This window comes from Stylophora pistillata, chromosome 10 (genome assembly GCF_964205215.1).
Source record: "Stylophora pistillata chromosome 10, jaStyPist1.2, whole genome shotgun sequence".
Taxonomy (NCBI): Eukaryota; Metazoa; Cnidaria; class Anthozoa; order Scleractinia; family Pocilloporidae; genus Stylophora; species Stylophora pistillata.
The window spans coordinates 352,809-366,167 of NC_142528.1; the positions used below are offsets into that span (position 1 = coordinate 352,809).

The 13,359-nt window shown below is 38.0% G+C and overlaps 2 protein-coding genes across 3 annotated transcripts in view; both read right to left on the bottom strand.

Moving 5' to 3' along the window:
* Positions 1-13,359, bottom strand: part of LOC111338131 (uncharacterized) — a 96,883-nt gene that overhangs the window by 21,742 nt on the left and 61,782 nt on the right. The window lies entirely within an intron of this gene.
* LOC111320402 (uncharacterized) lies at positions 273-12,672 on the bottom strand. 2 transcript variants are annotated; one of them, XM_088734746.1, is made up of 11 exons: positions 12,457-12,671; positions 9,640-9,951; positions 8,966-9,115; positions 8,511-8,633; positions 8,043-8,165; positions 7,616-7,738; positions 7,278-7,400; positions 6,573-6,863; positions 4,813-5,334; positions 3,594-3,662; positions 273-3,171 (listed from the first exon to the last, which is right to left on the bottom strand). In XM_088734746.1, exons 2-11 carry the CDS (start codon positions 9,944-9,946, stop codon positions 3,161-3,163), a joined length of 1,842 nt encoding a protein of 613 aa, XP_088590872.1. In that variant the 5' UTR covers positions 9,947-9,951; positions 12,457-12,671; the 3' UTR covers positions 273-3,160. The 2 variants fall into 2 exon arrangements, with proteins under 2 accessions (XP_088590872.1, XP_088590871.1); XM_088734745.1 differs by having other exon boundaries at positions 273-3,662; positions 12,457-12,672.

Here is a 13,359-nt window from a genome sequence, read left to right on the forward strand (position 1 = left end):
TTTCAGAAAAGGAGACACTTATAAAGAGTGACTTATAACGTTTTTCAAAATTCTGCGTTAATTATTTGAATATCTTCTGATTGCTCTGTCCAGTCAGAAAATGTGTTGGAAATCCTCCAACCATTTGCCTTGCTTTTTAAAGCCGCACTGAGGAATGTCTTGTTAAACAAGGCTATTCACTGTTTTCTATCACCTGAATATTAATGCGTCATACAAATTTCGATTACCCCGCAGAGATCTGTACTCGTCAAAGACGAGTAAAACAACTCTCATGAACCAAGAATCAATTTATTGATTTAAACCAACTGTAGTTTACAATATGTTACTATAACGACTTTAATTAAGATTATGAGCAAGTATCGGACTGTCAACACCAAAAATTACGTACGGCTCCTTTTTAACTCACAAAGCTTTCCTTTCAAGGTTACATACTAGAAGCTAAGAACGGTTCCAAGATATCTAATTTCTCGTTGTTGTCAGGGATAAACTTTCTTTCTACATAACCACCTGCAATAATTAGAGCTCTGACAAAAAGGAAAACAACAACGAAAACAAAGAACTCTCAAGAACTATATAAGAATTAATTTATTGATTTTAGCAAACTGTAGTTTGCAACATGTTACCCTAAGATTATGAGCAAGTATCAGTTTGTCAACACTAAAAATTACGGTTCCTTTGAAAGTTCCTTTTTTTTATATGCATTTAGAGGCTAAGAACGTCTCCAAGATATTTAATCTCTCGTTGTTATCAGGGATAAACGTTGTTGCTATATGATGATTACAGGATTCTTCTGCATTTCAAGTGAAAACGTACGAGAACCTCCTGAAAATTATTCTAGAAGTTGACAGAAATATAAGAAACTAACAAGTAAATAAAGTTTTGTGTAAACTTGAACGTGCCATCACCTTGACATATATAACCGCTCTTGTACCCTGAATGATGGAGTTAGAAACAGAACCGAAATGAATAAGTCTCATTTTTAAACTCTTTGGCCTTCACTCCACCCTTCTCCCGTATAAAAATCGGAAAAAACACCAAACACCGGTCACTTCTACATGTTGAACCCTTGGCAGTTTTTCATTTTCTCAGGATACCGTTAATGGTGAAGCGGAACACTTTTTAATTGACTGGAAATCGTGAAACCAAAACCAAAATATTCTCAAATGACGGACTCTGATGATAATATCCAGAGGACACACCACACGAATCGAAAAATGAAATAACGTTTTTGGGATATTTTGCAACTTACGCCAATGACACCAAAAATACGCGGGAAAATATAATCGGCCCGAATGGCGGAAAAACAAAGATTGTAAATCGATGTTTGTTTTGGGCTGATGAAAAAAACAAAACAAGACAAAAAAAAGAGTTGGATGATGAAACATCAATGTCAACTGAAAAGTAATAATAATAATAATAATAATAATAATAATAATTTATTATTTATATAGCGCATGGTCCATAGGAATATGCTCCCAAGCGCTTTACAACGTGCAAGTAACCCACCATTCCACCCCGGGGAGGATATCCACCACACATTAAATCTCGTTCATGGGAAGTGAACGTCTCCTACCCCTAACCCTGCAGGAGACGGGACCTACGGTTTTATTCGTCCTCATCCGAAAAGACTAGAATATCTATCCATTTCTTGATAGAAAGGTAGCAAATTCTCCTCAGTTATTTTAAAGATCATGACCATTGGTCCGCCCGGGACTCGAACCCTCGAACTCCCGCAAAACACAATCCGGCGCTCTAACCAATTGAGCTAGTTAACCAAGAGGCGGTTCTGCATTCTTAGATATGTAATAATTGAGATACACAAGAATGTAAAGAACTGTCACCACGATAATTTCCTCATAAAATACGTACTAGTCCTAATTCCTTGCAAAATATCAATTGATGATATTTTCTAGCCAAAGTCTAATAATCTAGGAAGCTATATTTACATTAAGCTGGCATACAAGCAAAACCATGTTGTGGCTAAAATGGCCCTAGCCATGATAAAAAAAAATTCCAATATAACAGAGCGGGATCCTTATGTATTTTTTTTATAAACCTTATTTTCATCAGCCGCTCTTAACATGCCGTCCGGTGGAATATATTTTTATCAGAACACAAACAGTAACTTCTAGTTACGGGAACGACCACCAAACAGGTCTGTGAGCTGTCTTTTGCGGTCAGGCTAGGAGCCCTTTCAGTCACAAAATCTACTATAATCAAAAATAACGTGTATAAGTGCAATACGGATGAGCGAGTCAATATTCGTTTACTTCATTAAATGAACATGGCTTTGCAAAAGCCCCACTTTAGAATTACACAATATTTTATTCGCGGTCTTACTTTAATCAGTCTTGTTTATTGCAACAAGACCGAATCAGAGATGAGGTTTATCAGTAAATCACGGCTTTCAAAGTCCTATGACACTAAAACAAGTCAAATAGGTACTAAACATCACGGAGCGTATTCAAATAAACACGGATGAGAACTCTGCACCTCCACCCTATTTTATGGCGGTTGTTTTGTCTTTTGTAAACTTGGCCTTTTGCATAGTTTGGGGTTCTGTTCTCTCAACTCCACTCTTCCACAGTTCTCTAGATCCTTCCCAGCTAGGGGGTACTAAAAGCTTTGAAACGTGAAACCAGTTTCAACTTTTTCTCAAACTGAATCAGCTAAGAACGCCAAGTGCTAATCTACTATGTACATCTGCAGTATTTTCACTAAAATAGCTTCCCTCTATCAAATGAGTGCTAGTGTTCTTTGGTATGTCATCCCTAAAGTTAAGGAAACCCACTTTGCATTTATGTGCAACGGGTTCTTCCTTTGATTTCGAAACTGTATCATCAGATCAGTGAACGGCTTTGTCCATAGCTACAGAATTGTTTTTAATTGATAAGTTTGTCGAGCGTGAGATGTACTAAAACATATATCTCAAGCTCTAAACCTTGCTAAACAGATGGAAATTTTTAAAATGCTTGAAATAACTAAATCAGTGTTTGTGTCCTCTGACCTAGAGAGATGAACACAGAACATCTGCGCTGTATAAACACTCAAACACAACTTCTGATGAGTCATGGTAAGAACAAAAATTACAGCTTTTGCAGGAGTCAAATTCTTTATGCCGGAGAACATCCACGAATAAACCAACTCTTTCAAGCGCTGTTTATATAAACTCTGTTAAAAAAGCAACTAACTCAGTTTAGTATCACAGACTGCGTTGGTAAAGCTACACCTTAAAACTATGACCAACAAAATCTTAAGAATGACCAAATGATTATTCAATCAGCCTTTAAAACAGAATTACCAACACGCGTCAACGAAGGTGCAGGCACGTTCACTTCACTGGATGAGTGTAATGGTTACAAAACCATGACCATCGCTATTATAACAACATTCATTTTGCTGATTTGTTCCATTGTTAAAAGATCCTCCTCCTCCCCCACAGGAAAACTCTGCATTAGCCCCGCCACTTCCCCCAGAGTAACCTCCCCCGCCGCCAGCTCCCTTGTTGTCTCCAAGTAAACCACCGCCACCTCCGAACCCACCCCGGTGATCTCCACCCCTTCCCCCCTGAAGATATCCCTTACCTCCCTTACCTCCTTTACCTTTACCCTTAGGAGTCGTTGCATCTTCTCCATTACTGAAGAAGCCACCACCACCACCGCCTACAATGATAAAAACATGATGAATGGTTTCTTATAAAGACCATAAATCTCATCTATTCTTTATTATTAAATTAACCCTTCACACTCTAACATTAGTAAACATATTCTCCATTGAGTTGGTGATCGTTTTCTTTATTCTCGTAACCTTGATGTGTAAGTTTGTAATGATATTGCAAGGAGAAATTAGGGCCCAGTCATTATCTAACGCCTGAAAAGAGGGGAGGGGGGGTGAGGGAAAGAGGGCCGAAGGATTTTGGTTGTGTCATGATATAATTTCCTTGACCCTCCCACCTAAGGCTCAGTAACATTCTTATCATCCGCCCCCCCCCATATATTCTGTTGACAAGGACTGTTCCCTCTCCTCTCTCCCTGAAAATCGTGTGATCTCCCAAAATCCTCCACCCCTCACCCCCAGGTAATAAATAATGACTGGTTCCTCAAATGCTAGTCAGTCTAAGGAAGTTAAAAGTGTTGAAAGCGGTTGAACAACGACTCACAATATTTTTCAATTAGTTTAATTATTGATTTTTGGAATTTTCTTAAAAACACTATTGGATATTGAGAGTATTAAAAAAGGTTTATACGGACGAGTCAGTTTTAAAGTGTGTTCTACCGTCTTTTTGGTCCATCTGTTTAATCCAGATGGACCAAAACCCTAACCCTAACCAGGGCTCAGTAACATTTTTATTATCCCCCCCCCCACCCCTCTTTTATACTCTGTTGACAAGGACTGTTCCCTCTCCGCTCTCCCTGCAAATCAAGTGATCTCCCAAAATCCTCCATCCCCCCCCCCACCCCCAGGTAGTAAATAATGACTGGTTCCTCAAATGCCAGTCAGTCAAAGAAACCAAACGGTTGGAAACGGTTGAAAAACGACTCAAAATGCTTTTCAATTAGTTTAATTATTGATTTTTGGAATTTTCTTCAATTTACTATTAGATATTGTGAGTAATAAAAAAGGCGTTATATGGACAAGTCGAATTTAAAAGTGTTTTCTACCATCTGTTTAATCCTTCTGTTTCATTCAAACTCGCAATTAGCCAATGGGAAGCCTTTTTAACCGTTCGGATGTCATACTACGTAAGAGAAATTGAAATGAAGTTATGCTCATACATACTGACTGTTTGCTTTTCCTTCTTTCTCTACTTACCTGAATATTGACCACTGATATTTCCTCCATTTCCGTCTCTTCCTCCTGACTCCAGTGGCGAGTTGTATCCTGCATTCCCTGTTGTGTTTATGGACGCATCACATCCTGGATGTTGTTCTGTCATTTTTTTAATTCCTCCTCCACCTCCAGCTATAATCAAAGGCGTGTTGTTTCCTCTCACCACAAATGTACCTCCACCACCTCCGGCAGTTTTTGTGTTGGTATTCCCTCTTTTCCCTTTTTGACCAACAAGTATACGAATGATCTCATCTTTGGTAATAATAAAGTTTCCAATCATCTTTGCCCCTCTTCCTCCGTTCTTGATGACACTGTCCTCGCCATACCCCCCTGAGGCTCCTATTGCTTCAATTCTGTATTGACCAGTGTGTGGAACTGTCCACAGTTGAATACCGCTGGACACTGTAACTTGTCCGTCATGGTCCTGACCTGTGTAGTGACTACCAATTGAGTCTGGACCCTGAGGTCCACTCGCACCAAGGGTTGTAAACACAGCTGTAAATCCTGCGTAATAAACACAATAATATTATACGCTCTCTTTTACTATTGCCAATATCGCCCCAAGGTGGGGCCAGGTTGACAGTACAAAGCAAAGGAAAAACACTTTGGGAAATAATTTTAATGGCAGTAAGATGTTGGACAGTTATCCGTCATAACATCTGTGTAAACGTCAGAGACAGAAATAAGATAGGAAAGCTTGACAGAAGGTAAACAAACTATGCGACCAGGCCATAAATGAATACTTATACAAGGAAAAGAACAAGCAGCGAGGGAAGTTTTCTCGATTTTCATCCATCTTTTTCGCGGTCGTGAAAAATTATTTTCTTGCAATATTTCCCGCTGCGCAAATTGATTATTTTCATTCAAGAGAAGCTCGAGGGGAATTTTCTCACTTTCGTCCGCCATGTTTTTCTTTTCTTCTTTTCTTTTGCCATCAAACTATGCACCCTGATGGGAAGAGAATCCCATACTAATTGGCTTGTTCGTCTGCTTCTGTTTCTGCCTTCAGTATTGAAATTTTGGCTTGGTTACCGATCAAGATAAAAAACCGAAAATCTTCAGATTTTATCGTAGAAAAATAGCTTAAGTTCATATGAGAAATATCGAGATTTCGATGGCAATATCCGAAATCCTTAGAGCTGGGCTTGTCTGCTCTCTTATGAAGACACTCTGAAATTGTTTTTGGGGAAAAATTGGTGAAATTTATCTCGCAAACTTAGCAAGCAAGGTTATTTGGGCTTAAGTTAAGAGACCCTAAGGCGAATATCATTGATCAAAACATACACAGATTGTACTCAGAGAAATTTTTGAAAGTTATCTTTCTTTGTAATTCTTTCTCACTGCTCTTGGTTCTTCAAATTAAAATGGGAAAGTACAGCGTTATCGTTTCCGTGATGACATGATAAAGTACAATCAGAGACGATATTGTTGCAATCAATCTTATTGATTTTTTCGCTTGGATTTCTTCTCCCCCTAAACAATTTTTCGCTTTTGTTGTCTTTTCCGATGTACAATAAATCTAATAAATACTAATACATTCAGCACTTGCATAAAATAATATATGATTTTCGGGTCCAAGCTGTTGTGTTTCTTACCAAGTCAGATCTTTGTGAGTAACCAGTCAGACACAATTCTCGATAGGCCTTTAATCATTTCCTAGAAATGGTATATAGTATAGAGTAATGAAGGGCCGCTTTTCTTCCCTGTACGCAGTATACTGATAATTTATTTTTTCAACTTACTTAACACGCACTTGAATTTGACTTCCAGATATTTATATGTTCCAGCACATGGATCACCAAAGTCTGAATTTGTCGCAGCCAGTTCGCAGCTGACTTTTCCGTTGCATTTTGTCTGCACGGTGGAAAGAGAGTTCACAGCGCGACAGTTTGTGTTCGACATTACTCCATGGACGCATGTCACTCGGTCCAATCTTCCGAAATTCGCATACACTGCGTCGATCTTTCTTTCGTTTTCACAACTGATGATTCGGTTAGGTTTACGTTCACAAATGGTAATAGACCACACTTTCTCTACAACAAAGAAGACAACGTAAAGAATAATACCTTCAAGAAGTCCCGCAACTTTTCAGCCTCTCTTCAGCACAGGAAGTAGTATTTGTTCAACCAATTATTTTCAATTCACGGTTAGTTGTTCCGCGTTCGTATTTACTAACCTTACATTCAATATAAGTCAAGACATTCGATCATGCAAATGAGTAAAAATTCTCTAGTGAATACCACATAGACTTGTGTCGTTATTATGGATACTGTCCTTAACGCCTTACATTGTTGGCCGTATGCTGCATTCCACATCCGTCTGCATCTGTATTCACCAGAATACGTTCTTAAGTTTCGCATGAAATCGACTCCTCCTCCCACTTGATATTTTTTTTATCTTAGAGTGTTCAGAAAAACATCAACATTGTAAACTTGAGAAATACTTACCGGTGCAGTTAGTTCCATTCCCATTAAATCCATAGATACACGTACAGTTGTAAGATCCCAAGATGTTATTACACTCAGCATTTACATCACAGCCGTGTGTTCCACTGGCACATTCGTCCAGATCTAAAGCATCAAAGTGTGTAAGATTAATTTGAAACGCTTCCCTCTTGCCCCAAGTGTGTTTCACAACCATGTGAGCTGTTTTCAGAGTCGTCTGTTTCTATTCATCAAAGTATGTTCTCAGGTTTTGAGTGAAATCTGCTCCTCTCTGTCTAACGTATTGATCTTAAAATTCTAAGGAAACCCTGATTAACATAGTAAATCTGAGAAATACTTACCTGTGCAGCGAGTTCCATTTCCATGAAACCCATCTTTACACGTGCAGTTGTAAGATCCCAGGGTATTGTTACACTCGGCATTCGCATCACAGTCGTGTGTTCCGCTAGTGCATTCGTTGGTATCTAAAAAACGAAAAGGAACATCATGCATATGTTATTTTCTTTTAAACCCCTTCAGATAATAGCGATCATTTGAAGACAGAGCATGAGTATGTTACATCTAGTTACCAGTGCGGTTAGTCCATTTCCATAAAATCCATCTTTACGCGTGCATTTTTAAGATCCCAGGGTATTGTTACAGTCAACATTCACATTACAGTCGCGTGTTCGATTAATACACTCGTCGGTATCTTGAAAAGAAAAATTTTTAAGCTCTCTCAGATAATAAATGTGAAAGACACATTTTAAATTTTCTACAACTACTTACCACTGCAGTTAGTTCCATTTCCATGAAATCCATCTTTACAAGTGCAGTTGTAAGATCCCAGGGTATTGATACATTCAGCATTTACATCACAGTCGTGATTTCCGTGAGTACATTCGTCGGTATCTGAATCGACAGACAAGAATCAATATTATATGATACCTTATTTATATGTCAAATCTTACTTACACTTGAGTAGGAAAAAATTTGCCACATGGGAACCACCACCTTCTCCCCCCAGCTTTACCTGCGAATGAGGAAAATTTTTGAACCTGCATTTCCTGGATTGCTTCACGAATAATTGCACCACTTCTGCTCATTTGTACCAATGGACACCTCTCCCCTCCTCTCTCAGCGAATAAATGTAACTCAGTTTAAAAAGTCGGTTGACTACTCTCTCAAAACGCCAACGTATCACCATAAGCCATGATGATATTTGTATGAACTTGGTCTAAGTCAATGGCGATATACCTGAACACGATCGTCCATTGCCAGTGCGTCCCTCCTTGCAAGTACAGAAATAGGAACCCACGGTGTTGGTACAATATGCATTGACGTCACAAATATTGTTTCCACTGATGCATTCATCATGATCTAGTTGTTGCGTGAAACAGAAAAAAATCTCATATACATTTACTTTAGTAGAGAAATAATCTTATCTTGTACGGCTAAATTGACAATCACTGCCATGTAAAATAACAGGATTCTATTGTTTCTAAACAAAATACACAATGCTTATCTTGAAAGTTAAATCAAAATATAGTTTGGTCAACGCTTGTCTTTTTGTGCGTATTTTTGACATTTTTGGTATTTTTTCGGGTACAGAGCCAAAACTGCGTAATGCTTTGTTTTAAGGGATGGTGCGATTTTATATTTCGAAGCAACCAATTGCAAGGACAAGAATAGACAATTCAGTTATACTTTACCTTCCAAATACATATCACAGTAAACCAGAACTGCCTTCCCAGTGCCAGATGGATCCAGCCAGTATTTGTTGCTTGCAATGGCTTTCCCTTCGCTTGCTTTTATTTCCTGGCATGAACGTGCCGGTAACTCCGGAATCGAACCCAAGGGAGCTGGTATGGGTAAAAGTTTCAAAAATGTTGTACAAATGGTGCACAAGTCGAAAAGGGAGAGTTAAAAGCACGAGATAACTAGAGTGCGACCCATTTATTTGAATTTCTTCACTTAAATTTCTCCATTTGATCGTATTCAATCAAACGCTTTGTGAAGCACCCTTCTCTTGACAGGCAGGACCTCCTCACTTTTTTCACTCTGTTTAGAGGTTTCAGTTGTTTTTGTTTTCATCTTCCCTGACCCTGAGCTTCCTGTGACATTTTAAATAAATAAATCTATCAATAATTGTTGGAAATATTTTACATATGCATCAAAGCTGTTTTGTGTAAGAAGTTAACTAAAAGTTAAACTACGAAGAAAAGGCAAAGAAGTAGATTATTTCATCATTATGATTAAGAGATGATACCGAAATTAATATCGCTGAGCGCGGGAGATTAAAAGACGCGGGCTGTTTGCAGAGTCGAGAATATGTAAAAAGTATTGATGATTATTATTTAATTAATGTTCATGGCCGAGTACTTACCTCTTCCGTTTAAGCGGCGAATATAAAACCATGCTGGGTCCGAGTGGAAATTCTCAGGTCTTGCTTCCTTTGTGCGGTTGTTTAATTCACAGATCTGTTCTTTTCTGTTGAAATTATAGCCTTGGCAAGTAATCTCCCTTTCACATAAAATATCACAGATATGAGGAGCTGCCACCGCCATTCTCTTGAAAACGAAACCTCTGAGAGCCATGCCATGAATGTTAATTTCTGTCCTGCATTGATCCTTAGCGATTACAAGGTTGGTGAACGAAACACAGACAAGAAAATAGCGAGATATCCACCGCATTTTTCCTGAAAAACGAAAATCATTGGTTGATCTGGCTATTACGACATCAATATACGGACTTTTATATTAAGACTGACTAAGAACAATGGATAGTTAGAGCAACAGGATCTCCCCCTGCCTCCCCTTCTGTAATCCTCTTTTTTAAAAGACATAATTAAAAAACAAACAAACAAACAAGGAAACGAAAAATTTTTTTTCAATCAGCCCTCAAGATAAATTATGAAGAAAATTATCTCATTTTACTGGCAGTTCTGTGTCAGTGAAAAGAAATTTACATTCGAAATTTGTTAAATGGGGCGCAGGGAAAAGCACCGTGATAGGATATGAACAGAGTTTTGAGAAATTATGAGCTAGAATTTGGCAAATTTATGCTGCTTTTAAAGGTCTGGAAAGTCAAACTTGTGGCCAACTTGATTTGGGAAATATTAAAAACGTAAGAATTAAACATAAAAAGAAAACTTGTGGAGTTGGTGGCTGTGCACTGAGTCTGTTTTTAACCCTTTCAGGTTTTGGCGTTGTTTTAAAGGCCCACAGTTTCAAAGGCATCCCTCTTTTTCGGTTTGCAATGCCATTACTTCAAGACAGAGAATTAGTATTGAGTAAGATCACTGGGCGTTTAATTAATTTATTCCCATAAATGATTCAACCTACCTAAAAACAGAACAACAGAGTTTTGTAATAATAGTTAAAGTTTGGAATTGGCAAAAAGGCTGTCGCATGTAACGGCTTCCAGTTTTCCTCTTAAAAGGTTTTATCGATGCCTAGGATGCCGAATTTGTCGAGGCGGTATATTACGTCGATGGGTGTACTCCTTTCAGTGTTTCTGGCGTAGTAGTCTGGTAAACAGAGTGCGAGGGTGTTACCCATGAAGGGGTCTAACTCGCTAGTCTTCTCTAGTCGGTGTTTGGACGTAATCTAAACATCTTTAAGGCGAAACAACGTTTAAATAGTCAGTTTTCATATTTTAAACATTGCTTGGACAACGGCTTTTGTGAAAGCTGAAATAATCTGCCGAAAGGATATTGTGGGCTTCTGTATGTGCTAAATTGAGGACATGTTTGTCCTAAATAAACATGTTTCCAGCTGTTTGATTGATAACCTCAAGCGTTTTTCTCAATCAGACATTTTTCGTAATATTAACTATCTACAATATTGCCTTTTGTTATGAAAACATTTTTTGTGGAGCGAAATAGGCTAATTAATGCCCCCTGCGACCCATATTCTTTTTTCAAAAACTAATGCACCCAACCTAACAAAGACTAGAGAATTGAATAGCGTGGAAGATAATCATCCCTACATGGTGTTTTTTTGCAAAGTGAATTCATTCCTACTGTCAGGGCTCAATTGAAGATCACGTTGGTAAATAATCCTTACTTAGTAGATAGAAAACGAACCATTTATTCGGGAAAGTATACATGATCGTTTGTAATAACTGGCATGTGATCTCTTCAGTGGTGCCAAATCAAAACTACTGAACGCATGAGACTTGCTGCCATCACCCTCAGCGAAATGTCCATTGGTCCGTTTTAAACAAGGGATAAAATATATTTTGGAGTAGTTGCATTTTTTGTTCTGTTGTGTTTTCTTTTTTCTTTCTTCTGGTAAAATCAGTTTTTCACTTTGAGCAAAGACATAAAAAGCCAGAGCTATGCCTTGTCCTACGTATCTTAACAAAAAAAATGGACACGAGTTTAACAAAACTGGTAGTGTTAGTAATTATTCACTAGATAAAACGAAACTTCGTCCGAGAGTTACTCTTCAAGAAGTTACCTGAAAGGGCATCATTTTGAAATTTCTGTGTAATTTCCCTACCAGGCGGTAAATTTTACTAAATTTTAGGTAAACTGATGTTTCCTTAAGAGTCATATTGCTTTTGCGTTGTTCTGACATTGTTGACATCGTGATGTCAGTGCTGAGCCGACAGGGAAGAACACTTGAAAACTAAAACCCGCTGAGAGGTTACAAACGAAACAGATAGGCCTACTTTTAAAAATTATCTTAAAAGGAAGGTTTAAATTTATTCGCATCGTATCTGTACAATACGTTTTCGTCTTTCTAATTGAGTTTTTGTCATTTACACCTTTTTTGCGTCGATTATATAGGGTCTCAACGAGTGTTGTTACACTCAGCATTCACATCACAGTCGTGTGTTCTGGGTCTCAACGTTTTTGCCAATTCATTATTACGGCTAACGCTTTCTTTCTCTCTGCTTCAGTTAACAGAAATATTAAAAATTGATTTTAATCATTTTGAAAATTTATAATCCATTTCATTGTTCTAAAACAGGTTAACTCGCTCGCTTTTACCACAGATCAAAGTCAAGCAACAAAGGTAATTCCAGATCGTCCCTGCTGTTGGGTCGATATGGAGTATTTTCTGTTTTCCCACATTAGCCACAAGATAAGACACATAACAATTTAAACTCTGACGCTTCCAAAATTACTTCTTTTAGGACTTCCGGTTAAAATTTGTATATTTGCACGACTAACGGTTTAACACTATAAGCATACCTGGTGGAGTAAGGTGATCTGTCGTTTCTTGAACTGACTTGACGTGGCCCTCTGCCAATTTTTGAGGATCTCTTTTTAAGCGTAGTCCACCTACAGCCCGCTTAACTTTAAAATGTGTCTATGATGAGCTTCCTGCTGATAATCAGCCACTCTGTGTTTGACACCCTAAGGGGTCGTCTGTTCGTCTGTAGTTTTGTAGGAGTCAATTACGCTTTCTGTTGAGACTATAGAGGGTGAAAAAAGCCGAGCTAGCATATAATCATCCATTCCTGGCTTCGTATCGCGTCATAATAAACTGTTCTTAATTTCTCTAGGGTTCATGAATCTGAAGGGTGTTTTGACAGAGTATGTTTTAAATATCATGATTCTAGATCTTGTCTTGTAATTATTAATTGACAGTTAATCATCGTAGACCGTTGTCTTCGAGAAGCCTCCTTCGGAGAAAGTCAACAGTACTAAAAGACTAAATTGGAATCTAGCAAGAATTTTCATTTAAAGTGCTTTTAAACTTATTTAAGTGCTAAAAAATAGGAATGGAAATGTTATATTACTATAAGCAAAGAAAATATTTCTTAAATTTTAATTGGACACATTTAACACCTCTTTCTTTAAGGTGACCTCAAGGGCAAACAACTTCTTCCGCACTGAATTTATAATCAATTGACTCGTGTGAATATCACCTAGCTTCTTTGGGGGCGGTACTTGCGTACGCCCTTTCTTCTTCGAATTTTCTGTTTATTATGTTGTTATGTAACAGCCTTCTAAAGCTATTTTCTCTTGGTAATTGGAATATATCAACAAAGTTGAAATGGTAAATTGGCCACCCTGACGATTATAAAAGCTGACGTTTCGAGCGTTAGCCCTTCGTCGGAGCGAATAGAGGAATTGTGGGTTGTGTGTCCT